Here is a 17,834-nt window from a genome sequence, read left to right as displayed (position 1 = left end):
CACTAAAACTCCTAAAAAGTCAAATTATGAACTTCATGGTCATTAAACCGACTGCATTGGACTCAGTAAAACAAAAGAGTTCAAGCTTTCAGCTACAGTAAGTCCATCATTTTATCCATACATAGCGAGGTACTATTCATCGCCAAATCATTATTTTATTCTAAAATCACTTCTCCTCAATCGAAACATTCTATTTCCCTCGTGAATCCATTCTCCCCAAAAACCTTCACTCTCTCCGTTTCTCCCTCGTCGAATACCCCTTCATTTTTTTTCTCCCCGTTTCTCTCTTTCATTCTCTTTCTCATCGGTTGTCTTTTTGGCCCGACACTCCCTCTCTCCCCTTCTCTTCATTTTTTCCTTTTTTTTTTTCCAATTCTCTTGTTGTTTTCGTTACCCTAGGGCTATCCAAGTTGGGAATATAGTACTAGTAGAAGGAGTCGTCAATTTGCAAGATAAAATCAATTTTAATCAACTAGTCAGGTCAGGCCCCAGGACTGTAGATTGTGTTGGTATTTATTTGTGGACTATGTTGCTCAATACAGCTAATTCATTTTATATATGTTGGACTGTGGACTGTGTTGAGAATACTAATATTGAGGATACTAATGTTTATTAACAAATAAATATTTATTTGTTAATATTTATTCAATACTAATGGCAAAATTTTTTATTTATTCTACTTATTTATGAAGTGTATTTGCAAAATATAAAAAAAAAAAATTGTCAAATATTATTAAAATATATAATATTATATTTTTATTTTTATTTTAAGATGGCTAGTCTAATGTGAACTCACCTAGCCAAAAGTTGATTGTATAGCTAAAAGTTGAGATTCTAGCCAAATTTTAGACTAGGTCATTGCCAATGCTCTTATATATTGGTTTTTGGTGTAAAATTAATTACATATCTATTTTTGAAAGAATTTGGTTTGATAGAAACCACAAGGAGGATGGCTAATCCAATTGCAAGAACTGTCCCTTGCGTGCATTTTTTGTCACTGGTTTTTTATAAGATTCATATTTCCAGAAATTATATTCAAATCTGCAAGGAATACTGGCCTCCACGCCGAGTAATTCTATCAAGTTGTATTATATTTGTTCCTCCTCAAAATGTAATTCTAGCTCACGTCCTGTTTACTTTGTTTATTTTTGTCAATTCATCCTTTAAATACTTTACTTGGATGTATTGACATGGTCTTATTTCTTTACTCTTTGGTACCCACCCGTAGCTTTGAATTCTCTAAAAATATGTACTTAGATTATTTATGAGCAATTAGGCCTATTCATATGCATTCGGGAAAAGAAAAATTTAATTGTAAGCGATTTTGTGTATTAATACGTACATCTATTCAATATGATTGGTCAAAAAATAGATTTATTAAAAACAGTACTAATTTGAATTTAGAATATGAAGGCAACAATATTAGTACGCAAATTGATACGCAAACTTGCTTATACATAACAAAACTCTTCGAAAAAAGTTAAACTTACATGATTTTTTCAATGTGCAGTCTGCAATGGTCTTTTCTTTTTTCTTTTTCTTTTTTTTCTTTTTTTTGAATGATGGATTCACAATTTCATGGAGTTCATTCATTCACTACCCTCTTATAGGAGGAAAAAGAAAGCTATAATGATTACCTCCTCATATTTTTGAATGACACAGAAATTATTGACACGACTCATAGAAATTGTCCAAGCCATCAGTTTTTCTGAGATCGAAATTACATTACTTAATTTAGTTGACATGAGGATGTATGTCATACTTTTTATATGACATGGCAATGAAGATAAAAGGGTCAATATGAAAAAATCTTTCCAAAAAACTGTAATGGGAAGAAAAGGGCAACTAATGAGCCCTGTCAGCAAATCTTGTGCTCCAGTTGATAGTAAAGGGTAACATTGAAATGATTTACAGACTATGAGGAACATTTTATTTTATAAGAAAGTATGAGGACTAAATTGATGCAACTGAATGTTCAGAAATAAATTGACATAAATTGACGTGACTTTGTATATTTTCACCTACTGTGTTAGAGCACTAGCATCGGTCTCATCAAAGGGGACGTTTCATCAAAATTTGATGATTTGGGAGTTAAAATGCTGGCATTAGATTCGACATACCATCAAAGCTCAAGCTTTGAGCTACAGTATCTTTATTTTCATCTCTATATTTAAAGACCCACTATTTATTCTTTATTCCTATTATTTTATTATAAAATATATTTCTTACATTTCCTATAATTTATACAATGACTCTCTGGTTAGTATCAATAATTTAAGTATCAAATTAAATTATTAATGTATATATGGTTAGTGTAATTGTAAAATATGAAAAAATAAATAAATAATTTATTATTAAAAAATAATATTATATTATTATTTTGATGAATCTAATAGCTAATCCAATGTGAGGTTATAGATAAGGAGGTTTTAAATTTATGTAAAACATATACTTTTTATCAAATTTTAAAAATAAATTTGATGAAACCAATGCTAATGCTCTTAAGAGTACTCATCCTCTTCTCTACAAAATATGACTCCAAGATTTTATCTAAGCAAATTATATTAATTAAACTGAAAAAACATTTTGATACTTTACGTTTAAATCAATATATGGTGTTTAATTTCATTGTACTATATTAAGGAAATTAAGGTTACATCTTCTACAAAATAAAAATATAACATTAGGCTAAACATAGTAAAATATAAAATACAAGTACTTAATATTGACTATATATTTATCATAAATGTTTGATAAGATCCGATTGGAGTTGAGAATGAAGTCATCGATATCGAATGTGATAAAGATGTTGAATGAAGTTTATAAATTTATCTGTATGCTCATGGATATTCACGAAATATATCGAAAAATATTTTAAGAATATCTTTTTACAATTATCGAGAGTAGATATTCTCAAAATATACTTTGAGAATATTTTTATTATATAATCACTTCTTTTTATTTTGAATTAATTTAAAATAGAAGATAATTATATGATATTGTATATGGAGAGATATTATAAATATTAAAAGATATGATGATATTATTGATAGTGAGAAAAAATATTTCAAATGAATAAAAAAGATTAAAAAAATATAATATTTAAATGATATGAAAAAAAAATAAATAAGTTGATGTATAGTATATTATAAAAGTTAATATATAAAATTAAAAAAAAAAAAAAAAGAGTTTTAATAATGTATTTTGAAATATAAGATGAATAATCATTGGGAGTGCTCTAAGAAGACGCTCTGTTTAGAAGAGGAGAAAGCGGGGTGATTGTGGCTTACGGTAGTTGTCGCGTGGGAGGTCCTGGGCGGCATCATGGTGCTCGGGTGGTTACTTCCAGAATTGGGTGGCTCGCTGGTGGCACGGCATGGCGCGAGGGCCTGGCAGAGGAAGAAGAATTGAGAGAGAGAATCGAGAGTCTGAAATCGAGACACGGAGAGAGGAGAAAGGGATCCATTGTTTTAGGAGGTGTAAAATACAACTAAACACGAAGTCCGGTTTGAAGTTTTTCACTACATTACTCCGCCTCTGTTATCGGACGAATGAAGGATATTTAGTGGAAATCTGTCTTGACTGCTGCGAATCAAAGCAAAATGGTGCAGCTCTTGAAGAAGCAAACAAAGACTCTCCCTTCCTTTACATGTCTCTTCCAGTCGCTCTCTTTTTCTTCCTCCACCAAACACCCCAACCATTCATCATACGTAAAACCCAATCAAAATCCACTTTCCTCTCTCACAAACGTCCCTCCTTATCCCAGTAGCGACACAAATGTCATCCCCTTCTCATCGTCAAAGACCCATCTTTATGCCTCCTTCTTCTGCACCCTCATCCACCTCTACTTGACGTGTGGAAGATTTTCCAAAGCCTCTCAAACCTTCTTCTCTATGCGAAACCACGGTATCGTTCCCATTGTGCCCTTGTGGAATCGGCTACTATACGAATTCAATGCCTCTGGTTTGGTTGATCAGGTATGGGTTCTTTACAATAACATGCTCGCTTGTGGGGTTCTGCCTAATGTTTTCACCTTCAACATATTGGTTCATTCTTGGTGCAAAGTGGGGAAGTTGGGTCTGGCATTGGATTTTCTTAGGAGTGCGGACGTTGATACTGTTACCTATAATACTGTCATTTGGGGGTTCTGTGAACAAGGATTGGCTAATCAGGCTTTTGGGTTTTTGTCAGAAATGGTAAAGAAGGGGGTGTCTCTAGATTCTATTACTGTAAACATATTGGCTAATGGGTTTTGCAAAATTGGGCTGGTAAAGCATGCAGAGTGGGTTATGGATGATTTAGTAAGTGGGGGGATTCATCGAGATACTATGGGTTTGAATTCTTTGATTAATGGGTATTGCAAAGCGGGGGAAGTTGACCACGCATTCAAATGGATGGAGAATAGGAAAAATAACGGTTTTTTGCCTGACATTGTTACTTATAATACTTTGATAAATGGGTTTTGCAAGATGGGTGATTTTGTTCAGGCCAAGAGTCTTATTGATGAGGTTTTGGGGTCTCAGACAAATGAGGAGTGTGCAGTTTTGAAAACGGAGGATATTGAGGATGGGGCTGACAGTGTGCATTTGAAGCCGAACCTTATTACATACACTACCCTCATCAGTGCATCCTGTAAGCAGCAAGGGCTTGAGGAAGCACTTTCTGTGTATGAGGAAATGGTTATGAACGGGTTCTTCCCCGATGTTGTTACTTACAGTTCCATTATGTATGGTCTTTGCAAGCATGGGAGATTAGCTGAAGCAAAAGCTCTTCTGATGGAGATGGAGAAGATGGCTGTGGAACCCAATCACGTCTCATATACTATCCTTGTTGATGCTCTGTTAAAGGCAGAAAGAGATGTCGAGGCTTTTATTCTTCAGAACCAAATGGTAGTTCGTGGCATTAGTTTTGATGTGGTCACACTTAGTGCTTTTATGGATGGACTTTTTAAGGTTGGGAAAGCCAGTGAGGCTGCGCGCATGTTCAGAACATTTTTGAAGCTTAACGTAGTTCCAAATTCTATCACCTATTCTGCACTAATTGATGGGCTTTGCAAGTTAGGAGACATGAATACTGCAGAGTCTGTGCTGCAAGAAATGGTGCAGAAGCATGCTTTTCCAAATGTTATTACCTACTCCTCTATCATTAATGGGTATACAAAGAAAGGAATGCTTGGTGAAGCTGTTAATGCACTGAGGAAGATGGTGCAGCAAAATATCTTGCCAAATGCTTTTGTTTACGCAACACTAATTGATGGGCATTTCAAGGCAGGTAAGCAAGCAGCTGCTCTTGATCTATATAATGAGATGAAAGTGGGAGGATTAGAAGAAAACCGTTTTATTCTTGATGCTTTTGTGAACAACTGGAAAAGAGGAGGAAGCATGGTGGAGGCTGAGGGACTATTCAAAGGAATGATGTCTAGGGGCTTGTTGCCTGACCATGTTAACTATACGTCCTTAATGGATGGCTTCTTCAAAGTTGGTAAGGAGTCAGATGCTCTTAACATGGCCCAAGAAATGACACAGAGAAATATTAGGTTTGATGTTGTTGCATATAATGTTTTGATTAACGGTCTATTGAAGCTGGGAAAATATGAACTACAATCTGTTTATACTGGAATGAGAGATTTGGGTTTGTCTCCAGACCATGCTACTTACAACACCATGATTAATGCTTATTGTAAGCGGGGGAACTTCGAAAATGCTTTTGAACTCTGGAATGAGATGAAGAGCCAAGGCTTGATGCCAAATTCAATCTCCTCGAACATTCTGATTATGGGGCTTTGTGAAGATGGTGATATTAAGAGAGCAATGGACATTTTGAATGAAATGTTGATGCTGGGTCATCACCCTACTTTAACCACTTATAGAGTTATGCTTGGTGCATCTGCAAAGAGTATGAGGGCAGATTCAATTTTTCATATGCATGAGCAACTAGTAGGTATGGGGCTTAAACTTGATCGGGCTGTTTATAACACTCTCATCACTACCTTATGCAGGCTAGGGATGACCAGGAAAGCCACATCAGTATTGAAAGATATGACACAAAGAAGGCTTGAAGCAGATACTATTACTTACAATGCCCTTATACGTGGGTATTGTGTAAGCAGCCATGTAAAGAGGGCCTTCACTGTGTATTCTAGGATGTTGGTTCAAGGAGTTTCTCCGAATATTGCTACATACAATCTCCTTCTAGGAGGTCTTTCGGCTGCTGGTTTGATGAAAGAGGCAGATGATTTATTTGGTGAAATGCAGGAAAGAGGATTTGTCCCTAATGCTTCTATTTATGATACTTTAATTTCTGGACATGGCAAGATTGGAAATAAGAAGGAATCAATAAAACTTTACTGCGAAATGGTAACTAAAGGTTTTGTTCCCAAAACTAGCACCTACAATGTGCTTATTAGTGATTTTGCTAAGGTGGGGAAGATGGACCAAGCTAGAGAGCTTTTAAATGAGATGCAGGCAAGAGGGGTGTCTCTAAATTCTTCAACTTATGACATACTGATATGTGGCTGGTGCAATCTATCTAATCGGCCAGAGTTGGACATGGCATGGAAAGTGCCATATCGAGCTGAGGCAAAAAGATTATTCACAGAGATGCAAGAGAAAGGGTTTGTTCCATGTGAAAGTACCCTTTTACGAATTAGTGCTACGTTTGCTAGACCAGGAAAGAAGGTTGATGCTAAGAAACTGGTAAAGGAAATGTATAAGAGAAAGAATATATGATAGATTGGCTCAAAACAGAAGACAGGAGATGTCTATTGTGGATAGCCTACCACTTGAGCACTAATGGAAGTATGTGTTACTGCAACATTCCAATTATATATTTAGACACAGGGTCCTGAAGTATTTTCGGTATGCATTCTTGATGCCTTTGTATTGGCCTAGAGCATTTATATTATCACATTGCATTTCTTCTAAACTGATCAAAGTCTGTTTCTCTATTTGAAGAGCATTTTTTTACCCCCAAAAGAAAAAAACTTAAGAGCATAAGAATTCAGCCATTATCAATTCTTACTTGGTGTTTTTCGTAATTAACACTAACAATAAGCTGAACAATAGAGTTCTGAACTGCATTAATTAGTATAAAAATATTTTATTCTTTTTTTTAGGAAAAGCATTTATTGCGTTAAATGAGGAAAAAGCAGCTGCAAGGAGAAGTGGCCTGCTTGTTTCTTATATTTTTACCTCCCTTTACTTATCACCCTTGTATTATCTATTGCATTGGAGCCTCACCTCCCTTCCCAATTCCTCATTTGGTAAGTGTTCAGAAACAGCTGCAGCCAGTATCATTTTCAGCAGTATTGTGACCACTATCACGTCGTTCTTCAAGTCCCCCTTCACCTCCGCTTTACAGTACCAAGACTGCTATTCAAACCACCTTGAGTTTATTTGTATTCTTGACAGTCAATATCTCTTTTACTGATTTTCGGTCTCTTTAATTCTAGGACATCTGAGGTGTACAGTTGTTCATCACAAAGTCCAAATATCATGAAATGTTGTAATCACAAGGACAAGAAAGGCCAAAGAAAATGTTGTTTAGGACACTAACAAAAAACGATACGACTTATAATTTGCAGAGGGCATGGCTCTATCCTATTCTGGATATCTTCATCTTGCATGGCAGGGATGACGGCTCCTAAGTTTTGTAGTTTCCCATTGAAGTTCTTATGAACTGAATTTACTGAAACCTTTATGCACTCAGTAGATTCTTTAGTGGCACAGGATGCTCATTTATGTCTTTCATCTTCTTCCTTTTTATCATCACATTCATTATACTGTTCTTGCATGGTTTCTTCACTGTTATTTTAACATCCACTGATACCATCTCTTTCTTTAATGCTCTCTCTCTCCCTCTCTCTCTCTCTCTCTTACACACACACACACACATTCACACTTATGCTTCCTGCTTTGAGAAGGGAAAGCACCAATTCTAGATCCCTGTCATTAATTTTGATTTACTTTTGAAATATTTATAAGTTATTTTATATTCAAATTTTCTAATTACAATCCAAATTATTGTACCTGACTAGTTTGGTTAGTTGTTGATTCTTCTAGCTTTGAGATGCCCTGTATTTTGGTGAAGTAGAATCATTGCAGTTGAAAGAGCAGTTTCTGCATTCATTCCTTTTGACTTCGTCTCCCAGAGACATGGATCTTTTCAATTTTTGCTACTTACCCTCTACATTTTACAAATAATATTCCGTTAACTTTGCAGAAGTTCTTCATCCCTTTCTGGCAGTATATAGAAAAAAGATATTTCCATTTCTCTGGGTTCTTGGATATCAAGGGAAGGAAAAAAAATGTTGAACTACCAGTCAAAGCTTCAGAGCAGAAAGAGAAGTTGACCTGCCCTCCTAGAAGGGGGAAACATTCACCCTGGAAAACTTTGTTTCCTAATTAGAGGTAATGATTTCCCATACTGTGTTTTGGGACCATGAATAAAAACAAAAATAAAAAAATAAAAGAAATTTAGGGTCAAGGAACACCCCCTTATGGACACAGGATTCATTATTTTCTGCTCTTGATTTTTTCACTATAGTCTTGACAAAGATCCACAAATCATCATTTCGGAAACATATGGTCTCTACCCTGCATTTTTGAAACGTCCTTTCATTATGTTTTAGGCTGCGCATGTACCTCTATAAGAAGTTTTTGGTCCTTCTGTGCGTTTGGCATGATGGGACTGAGAACAAACTCATGAAACCAATTTTGACATAATGCCATTATTTTCTCCCCCTTTTAGCTTCATGCATTCCCCCCTTCCATGGGTATCTGTACCCTTTGTACTTTGTGAGCAGCAGATGCAAATAGTGAAGCGTCAATAGCTCTGCCATTTTGCAAAGGACAGAATACATACATTATTTAGTTGCTTGTAAGTGTTATACTATACAATCTTTAATAAATTACTTATTTTAGTGCTCTAGAGGTTTTGTTCCTTGATTTCTTCACTCTGCTTTAGGTCATTTCTGGCCTTTCAGCATAATCTTTACAGCCATGTTGTGCTTGTTTAACTGTTGGAGAGAAAAGATAGGCCCTGAGAAGGAGCCACTGAAAACCTCATATGCTGGCATATCGAAAGCTCTAAAAAGCACTTGTATAATTCAAACCTTGTTGTCTTGTATGGATTTTCAGTAGTGGTTAGAAGGGCACAAAACGGGACTAAGGTGACAGAGATGCGAGAAGGTAATACAATGATTTATTCATTCCACTATTTTGTATATCTTTGTTAACTGGATATTTACTGCTGGTTAGTTAAATAATAGTGAAAAAAGTATGAAGCTGTCCATATCTGTGGAAAGCAGTCTAGCTCCATCATTTTCCCCCCCTTGCCTAGCGTTTAGTGAATTTCCTTTTCATTTATACTAGTAATGTGGTTGCCGTATTTGAAGTTGATTCTATGCATTGCTTTCTTTTAGTTGTTGCTTAGTAAAACAGATGAAGATTCAATATTTATATGCTAGCTGTTTTTCTAGTTTCTTATACCGGGAAATAATTCATACAATTGGTATACAGACATGGAATGATAATGATAATTTGATATGCTATGGACTCTTATGTATACTGACAGTAATACGGAGTAGATGTGACTGTAACACATTTTTGAAATAGATCTCTACTTTTTATGTATTGTGTATTATACTGTTCAAATCTATCAGTACAAGGCCTCAATTGTTTGATGTCCTCACTGACTGTGTCAAATAAGGAACTTGTACACTTGGAAAGAACGAGGAAGCTGAAAGAGCTTTCCAGAATCATGGATACGGTAGTTTGTAGTATTACACTCCTGCTTTATAACCATATCTTTATAAATGAAAGTGGTTATTTGAAACTTGAAATCTCTTCAAACGTGCACTAGTGTTATGTCAGATTTGGGAATTGCTTACATCAAAGACCTTCAGAAACAGGCCTAAGGTACTAAAATCATGCTTCTGACATATCTATTCCTATATGACCTTCTAGGCTTCTGCCAACTCTATCTTCTGTCACCAAACTGTCCTTAATAAAATTCCCGATTTTCTGATCGCAACTTATGAATTGAAAAATAATATAACTTTCTAGAATTGATTGAAGTTTTGTTGATGCCAAGTGTCTTTTTCTCCATATAATTCCAACCCTAGTTTCTGGTTCAATAGGTAAGAGTGAATCCTTGATTCATAGTTCTCAAGTCGACAAGAATACCCATCATTAATCCTCAAGGGATGGAAGGCAAACTTAGGAAGACTTGATTGCTAATCCTCTTACTCATGTTTTCTTATATCCTCTTACTCATGTTATATTTGAATCTTTGCTATCAATTTATTCGTGTTTGGTTTCCTTTCTTGTTTTTTCTTTCATAATATTTAACAACGTGATTGATCGGTCACTTTTAGCAGTAACTGAGAGGCTGGAGCGAGTAAAGTTTAAAGTTCATTGTTGATTATTCTCTTTATGGATCGCTTTAGTTGTCCCTGGATATTGCTTCTCATGGCGCGCTTGACATGCATTGTTTTGCAGAATCATCTTGGGCTTTTTCATTTTGGATCATGACCAGCAGGTTTCGAAAAAACTATGATTCATGGAAAAATCATGATTGGTTTATTTCAAGAAGACAGGGTCTATGTGGTCTTGCATGCATACCCACTTCTGCAAATAGGTTGACGGCCACTTAAGTGTCCAAACATCTTGGAAGGGGTTTAGTACCAATGTAAGAGCTGTCTGGACTAAAGAGAGAATGCTGAGGCATTTTCTTGGAGCTGCCTTCCAAGACGTTTGAAGACTTCCTCCAGGAGATGAAAGGGACACTTGGGAAAAAATTTCCCGTTAGAAGTAGTTGAATTGGGCAGTTCTGTTATATACCTAACATTATACTTCTAAGAAATGGGCTGAATTGCAAAGGATGATGATGAGAGAAAAGAAAATCAAGGTACTAAAAATATTTTAGAAATTAAGGTGCTAACATTCTTCCTGTAAATGTTTTGTTTATTGCATAATGGCCACTGGTATGCTAACATAATTCCTTACATTTTTCTCTTTAATAGCTCAAAATATTCATGTACATTGCGTGGGAATACAAGTAGTTAGTTGGTAACATACAAACACACCTTCGTTTCTGATGATCAAATTTTATTTTTTCACATTGAAAATATGCAAATTGCATTTTTCAGGGCATAAGATAGTTCATATGTAGCACTTCTATTTACCTTTTTTTTTTTTAATTTTCTTTATTTTTGATGTTTATATGTTTGTGTGTAATGCAGCTTTACTTATGTTTTCTTTATTATTGATAAGAATTCTCTTGTTATGACCCTATGGAATCGATTAATATCTCATATTCATACCACAACCATGATTATTCAATAAAACATAAGTCCAAAAATTTACAGAGTAAAGGTGCCGTTTGGATAGTGAGTTGAGATGAAAGTTGTATAAAATATTGTTAGAATATTATTTTTTAATATTATTATTATTTTGAAATTTGAAAAAATTAAATTGTTTATTATATTTTATGTAGAAATTTGATAAAGTTATAATGATGAGATGAAATGAAATACTTTCAATATCTAAAGGGCCCTAAATAATCACACTGTTTGATGAAAAGAAGCATGCAGCAGGCATTCCTCTTCAACGCACATGGCAAAAGGAGCAAATTTTTCACATTTGCAACATTTTTTTTATAGTTCTTGGATTTGGACTAATAATGTAGTCAAAGAGCAAGAAGATGTATGAGATTATCAGTTCAATATAATGGGTCCATAACTTGTCAACCAGAAGGAAACTCGTTTAAAACACACAACAAGGCATTTGCCACCCTGAGAGAGAGAGAGAGAGAGAGCTTAAAAAACAAGCAGGGTGTGGAATCGGACAAATAATTATAAGAGATTATACAATGTTACACGTAACTGCACGAAAAAATTTTGAGCACAAATGTCTTCCGAGTTGGCATGTGGTTTCATAATTGATTGACAATAACAACCCCTATATAACCAACCTGTAAGAGTTGCAAGGTATTCATTCCAGCAAAATCCTGGAGATAAAATTCCGGCAATGATTATGATATGAGAGACATGCTTTATACTTGAACCTCTTGGCATTCTAGTGTCGCAGATGTCTGTCAATCAAGCACTGGCATCACAGTGGAGGATAATTTGCTACATTTCATGCTCAGGATTTAGAGGCCAGGTCACTTCTGCATCAGTTGGGATCTATTTGCAGCAATCACCTTGGATTAAGATCCAAAAACCAACTCTTTTAAAGATGTCAGAGGTGAGCCATAACCATAAACTACGGTATCTCTCCACAGAGCCATTCCTGTTACAAGGATAATGATATCAGAGATATTTTCCACCTGAAACACTATAATCAATGGATGGGCCAAAACATTTTTTTTTTCTGTATATAACTCTAAAAAAGTAATTGGCTTGTTGCACTGCTGAGGAAGAGGGACAACCTATCCACAAAAACAGACCGGTTGATGCTGCAAAGAAGAATTCCTTACTAATAGCTTTGAAACTGCAATCACAATACAATACCTTGTTTCAGTTTGAAATCCAAATGGCTGCTCAAAAAACATTAAAGATACCAGTAGATATGGACCATTAGTTGAGGTTTTCTTACCAGTACAAGCATAAAATGTTCCCATATCCATAAAACAAAGAAGCCCAAGATGAACCAAGGAACCTGCAATCGTAGATGAACCATCATTTTGTTAATGTGTATATACCAATAATTCACCTAGACATCAAAGAATAAGTTCAACAATAAAGGGTGTTAAAGCAGGTCGAGAAGCAGTTGATCAAAATTTATTGGTTGGCATATAACCTCCCGGCAGTCTAAAGAAGCCAAACGATATATGTACAAGAATTCTGTGATACTTTCCATTTCAATCAAAAAATGATAAAACAATATTTTACATTGATCATAGATAATTTATGCATGTAGATTTTCTGTTGATGAGAGTAGCCATTTGGACAGACCACTCCACTGCAACAACCTTTCTTTTCCCACAAAAAAAGGTGGATTTCACCCACAGATTTGGAGTCAATAAACATCAAGAATCACAATTGCTTCATAGGACTGCCCTTCTTTTAACCGCAAGTACTAAGGTATATGGTAGTCTTTGCAATATATGTCATGCTAGGCGTCATTATAAACAATACCATGGTAGACGACAGGCATAATTATTTTAGTAACTAGTTGTAGGACCTACGTGATATGTAGGAATAGCTACATTTATTAAATAAAAATAGTGGAGGTAACTAAGTTAGCATACCTTGAACCATTATGCAATAAATTAAACCTTTAAAAGAGTGTCAATGCTAGCATTTTGATACCCAAAATTTTGGTTGAGAACTTTGATCTCCTCTCTCCTTATCATCCATTGTTTCTATCTTAGTATTGAGAATCTTCACAAATCTTACTTGAGTGAAGGGAAGGACTAACAGTAATTTATAAATCCATTTGTTACAAAACTAAAAAAAAAAAAAAAACTAGGTTGAGAAAACCAGAAAGACATCCCTTTTGAAACTAAAAGTCCAGTACTCCTAAATAAAAGTTAGTAATTAAAGTAGATACATTATTTGTCATTAAATAACTTTAACTTAGTAACATATTTTATTTAATTATAATTTAAATAACAATTTTCATGTGGAGGAATAATCAACCTGAAATAGCAAATGACTTCTAAACTACCAAAATTTCTAATGGATTAAAGGTTGAGTGGTCATGATTGAGTTCAAACCTTTTAGCTTCCAAAATTTATGATTTGAGTAAGGATGTGTGGTTTCATACAAAGCGAGCTGTTTCCAAAATATGGTAACAGATATAGATGTACTGTATGATGCAAGTTATACAGAACAATGACTATCTTATATCACCATTGAAAACACAAAAAGGCTGGAGGGACAAGAGCATTACCACATAAAATCACGAATGAAGAGTGCACGTGGGATCATAAGTCCATTTCCCATCATAGCAAGCAACATTGAGAAAGCTGATAAGCCCTTGATGTTATCAGGATTTAGGAAATTTGTCCACTGAACAGGAGCACATATTCTCAGTGTAAATATAAAAGAGATTTCCCTGTTAAATATGTTGCAATTCTATAACAGCAAGACAAGCTTAGCTTACCATTTGTGAAACTGGCATCCACATGAAGAGAAGGGTAGCTGTCCACCCAGAAATTGCTCCAACAAACTTTGCACCTTTCTCTGAAAGTTTTCCCAGTCTTGCCTGCAAATCTTAGCAGCTACATGTTTAGAAACAACACAAATTTCCAATCTCTTCTAAAGAAATTTCAAATATGAAAAAGCATTTAAACACAAGCATTTTTACCAGATGAAAAACCTTGAATTGTTCATGTTCATATCAAAGGCGCCTAATCTCACAGTATGTTTTGAGATGAATTTGTTTGGACGGAAATGTATCGAGATAAACCCTTTGATTCTAATTTTTCAATTGTAAAGAAAAGAAGTGATGAAAAGGAAGAAAAGATAATTATTTATATAGTATTTTCTTAATTCTATATAGTATTTTCTTTTGTTTGAGGAATGAAAGGAAGAGAGGAGAAAATAAGTGTAAAAAATTGGGTCCACTAAGGGCGTGTCACACTTACCTAGTGTTGAAAAGCATAGAGAACAGAAACAAGAGGGAAAAACCATTTGTTCAAAACCCTACTGTTTATTCATTACTGTTCCACTTTATATACTAAAAATGCAATTGACGATTATACCCTCATGAGTTATACTTATTACAATAATGCCCTCTAACACCTAGTACAATATCCTTCCACCTCTCACAAATCCTTCCAATTGTGACAAAAATATAATGGAGCCTTTTTCACTTCTCTCATTAAATATCCGTAGAAGAAATGTGATTAAATTTTTGACACAGTTACACTTCTCTTTGTTCTACTTCTATTGATCTAAACCAACTGAAATACAAAAAGGACCCTTTGTGACTTTAATTTTAGTTTGACCACATATTCGAAATTGAGCAATATTTCTTTGTGACTGATTATCTACAAATCATATCATGCATTTTCCTTTGGTAATTTTTGACATGAAATAAATACGTGATAACAAGAAGTACATTATATCCATGATTCTATTTGCATGACAGGGAACAATATTGAAAAGTCCCTTTGAAAATAAGAAAGGGAAGGAACTCTTATGGTTTGGAAAGTGACTCTAAAGTGTGTCTTAGTCGATGAGTTCAACAATGTGAAACGTTAAGGCATCTAACAATGAAGAGTTGTTAAATGTCTCGATTGTTTTGATGAAGAGATTCACTCATTGTCCAGCACAAAAAGTTTAATCATGTTGGAAGACAATGTCCACAATTTCTCTGTCAACTCTTAATGTATGGTTTCTTAGGGATGGGTTTCTCTCCTCCTTCATGAGTAAGAATATTAATTTATCAACACCATAGACAAAAGAAAGGAAACTTTATGCACCTAGAATTAAACTGAGCTGTGTGCCAATGCTTTCCTGATGTATGACTCATAAGTTCATAACTCATCAGTCTGACATATATAAAAACAAATAAACAGCCCACAGGTAGTGTAAACTTACCATAATAACAGCCGCCACTGCTATAACAAAAGCTATTGCCCCAGGCAAGATACTGTTTGGTATATATGGGACAAAGGTAGACCACATAATCTGTATTAAATGTTTTCATTGTCAATATTGAACCAAAAATTTAAGAAACATCATCATTATCTAAATACCAAAATAAATACTTAATGTTCGTGTGTTTGGGAGTGCTAATAGAGAGGTTGATAGAAGGGAGGGGGGGAGATTACTTGGGGAAGTGCAGACAGCCCGCCAATAGTAATAAAATCTTCCCAAAGACGCCATAATCCAGAATTGAGCCATTCAAAATAATTCATGAAATTCAATATGAGTCCCGCTGCGACAACAACTGAAGTGACCACAAAATAAGGCAGAGGCATGGCTTCAGCCAGTGCAAGCTGTGCAAATACCACATATTGTGATAGCACGCCTAATGTTTGTACAACGATCACCTCATTCTCCTTCTTCTTTGTAAAATATGAGAGGAGTGAAAGGTTTCCCAGCAAACCAGTAAACATCCCCTGCATTTGCAACATTCAGTTCCTTAAGTTCAAAGGCAATTATCTGCCTGGTTGATTATAAAAAATAGGAAAATAAAATTGTTTGAAGTTTTGAATCTTAGACTCTCCATGATGTAATAATGGAAGAGGATCAAGACATCACTCAGCTGAGCATGACAAAATCATGGAAGAGGATCGAGACATCACTCAGCTGAGCATGACAAAATTACATAGTATTGCTATAAATAACAAAGATGCTGCTGTAATGGTTTACCAGCCATGGGACGGCTAGAAGGGCTGTTTTGTTACCAGCCAAAAGATTGCGAGCGTTAAGGATGATCTGAGGCATTTGCAGTAACAGAAATGGGATATTTGATGCTCCAGAGAACTTTGCAGTTAACGAATCCCATTGCTCAAAGCTCTTACTGCCCCCATATTTCACTGATCCCTTTCAAAACCCCCAAATGGAATCCATTAGTACATTGAATTAAAACCTCAGCCAGAGGATAAGAGGAAAATAAAAAATGAAAAATGCAACATTATAGGAGCACAATTTGTTTTTGGTTCTAGAAAATGTGAGTATTAATTGAGTCTCTTTACTCATTTTTCAGCTCAACTAAGTTGAGCTTCTGTTAGGAAACAGAAAACACAAGATGTAAGGCCTCAAATTAATTTCTACCATAGACAGGACTGAGAATTAGAATTTCATCAACATCTTATACCAAGTTATATATCAAAGCTAAAAAAAAAAAAAAAAAAATTCCTATAACCAAAGCTTTAGTAGTTACAACATCATATCTATTAGCTTTTCCGTTAGAGCCAACCGTGAAAAAGGAGAAAGGAAATTGAATCTTTTGAAAAAGCGAGATCCTACTCAACTAGGTGTCAATAATCATTTTGCTCAACTGACCGGTCCTGTACGTACCCCTCCACCACCAAAAAGAAAATCTCAACCAGAAATTTGCTTAGGTATTAATTTCTTGAGATTAACCATCAGAAATGGCTCTTCCACTACGCCACGTTAACTAAATCGAATCTTTTGGAAAAGTGAGTACAACGATTATTCAGCTGACTAGCTTGGATTAATGATATCGGTCTTCTGTAAACTGTCTATCCCCCAACCACAACAAAATAAATACCGATCATCTATTGATTTTGCTTGAAATTGTGAATTAGAGAATGAGAAATGGAAAGCCCAGAAACTGTTCGGGGATTTCCCTTATTTTATCGGTAAACTCATTCCATTTTCTCGGCCCGGCAAACACTGCATTGGTTAAACTTATTGAAAATAAAACTGTAGACTACAACATAAAGAGCTCGGAGTCGGAGTGGAAGTACCTCGTGAAGGGGATGTGGGACGTCGGATTCAAGAGCGGAAGGAACCGGAAAACGGATGATTCGGCGGTGAAGCAAAGGAGTGAAAGAATCATACTTCAAAGAGAGGGGGCTTTGGAGGGTGGAAGAGAGGAAGGGCTTTGGTGGTGGAAGCGCGTGGCAGTAGTTTGGGGACAAGGAAGGATGTTGAGGACCAACCGGCGCCTGACTACCAAAGGAAACCACGAGAGATTTGGCCATTGAAGCAGTATTAAGGATAGGATTATGTCGTTCAATACGGAAGAACGAAAGGAGATTGATGATTGAAGGGGAGAGAGAGAGAGAGAGTGGAGGAGGGTGGCAGCGGGAAAAGTTGTTCACTCCAGATTGGGTAGCGAGAAATGTGGGAGTGCGGAGAGGACACGTGGAAAGAAGTCGTTGAATTTTATATATTAAATAGATAT

General features: G+C 35.4%; 2 protein-coding genes across 9 annotated transcripts; one reads left to right on the top strand and one right to left on the bottom strand.

Annotated features, from left to right (window-relative positions):
- The first annotated feature begins 3,251 nt into the window (after positions 1 to 3,251).
- On the top strand, positions 3,252 to 11,090 carry LOC108996613 (pentatricopeptide repeat-containing protein At5g14770, mitochondrial). Of its 6 annotated transcripts, XM_018972601.2 has the most exons (5): positions 3,252 to 6,857; positions 8,221 to 8,408; positions 8,749 to 8,877; positions 8,965 to 9,188; positions 10,500 to 11,090. In XM_018972601.2, the coding sequence occupies exon 1, from the start codon at positions 3,603 to 3,605 to the stop codon at positions 6,726 to 6,728; it is 3,126 nt and encodes a 1,041-aa protein (XP_018828146.1). In that variant the 5' UTR covers positions 3,252 to 3,602; the 3' UTR covers positions 6,729 to 6,857; positions 8,221 to 8,408; positions 8,749 to 8,877; positions 8,965 to 9,188; positions 10,500 to 11,090. The 6 variants fall into 6 exon arrangements, with proteins under 6 accessions (XP_018828146.1, XP_035540430.1, XP_035540431.1 ...); XM_035684537.1 differs by having other exon boundaries at positions 3,252 to 6,797; positions 8,749 to 9,188; XM_035684538.1 differs by lacking the exon at positions 8,749 to 8,877 and having other exon boundaries at positions 9,141 to 9,188.
- Positions 11,091 to 11,818: 728 nt separating this feature from the next.
- LOC108996606 (maltose excess protein 1-like, chloroplastic) lies at positions 11,819 to 17,772 on the bottom strand. Of its 3 annotated transcripts, none has more exons than XM_018972586.2 (9): positions 17,395 to 17,771; positions 16,331 to 16,504; positions 15,787 to 16,077; positions 15,554 to 15,643; positions 14,112 to 14,213; positions 13,899 to 14,017; positions 12,600 to 12,662; positions 12,433 to 12,494; positions 11,819 to 12,293 (listed from the first exon to the last, which is right to left on the bottom strand). In XM_018972586.2, the coding sequence occupies exons 1-9, from the start codon at positions 17,629 to 17,631 to the stop codon at positions 12,211 to 12,213; spliced, it is 1,221 nt and encodes a 406-aa protein (XP_018828131.1). In that variant the 5' UTR covers positions 17,632 to 17,771; the 3' UTR covers positions 11,819 to 12,210. The 3 variants fall into 3 exon arrangements, with proteins under 3 accessions (XP_018828131.1, XP_018828133.1, XP_018828132.1); XM_018972588.1 differs by having other exon boundaries at positions 16,331 to 16,497; positions 17,395 to 17,502; XM_018972587.2 differs by lacking the exon at positions 15,554 to 15,643 and having other exon boundaries at positions 17,395 to 17,772.
- Between the last annotated feature and the right edge of the window lie 62 nt (positions 17,773 to 17,834).

Source organism: Juglans regia, chromosome 13 (assembly GCF_001411555.2).
Source record: "Juglans regia cultivar Chandler chromosome 13, Walnut 2.0, whole genome shotgun sequence".
NCBI lineage: Eukaryota > Viridiplantae > Streptophyta > Magnoliopsida > Fagales > Juglandaceae > Juglans > Juglans regia.
Note: the sequence above shows the minus strand (reverse complement) of the source record. Positions and strands in the feature narration are given on the sequence as shown.

Excerpts from the sequence above, each read along its gene's own strand:
- LOC108996606 (XM_018972586.2), bottom strand. The coding sequence starts at position 17,631 with ATGGCCAAATCTCTCGTGGTTTCCTTTGGTAGTCAGGCGCCGGTTGGT. Across the intron at positions 16,505-17,394 it reads TCCCACATCCCCTTCACGAG|GGATCAGTGAAATATGGGGG; the intron begins GTACTTCCACTC and ends GGGTTTTGAAAG. Across the intron at positions 12,663-13,898 it reads TTCATTCGTGATTTTATGTG|GTTCCTTGGTTCATCTTGGG; the intron begins GTAATGCTCTTG and ends CTACGATTGCAG.
- LOC108996613 (XM_035684537.1), top strand. The coding sequence starts at position 3,603 with ATGGTGCAGCTCTTGAAGAAGCAAACAAAGACTCTCCCTTCCTTTACA.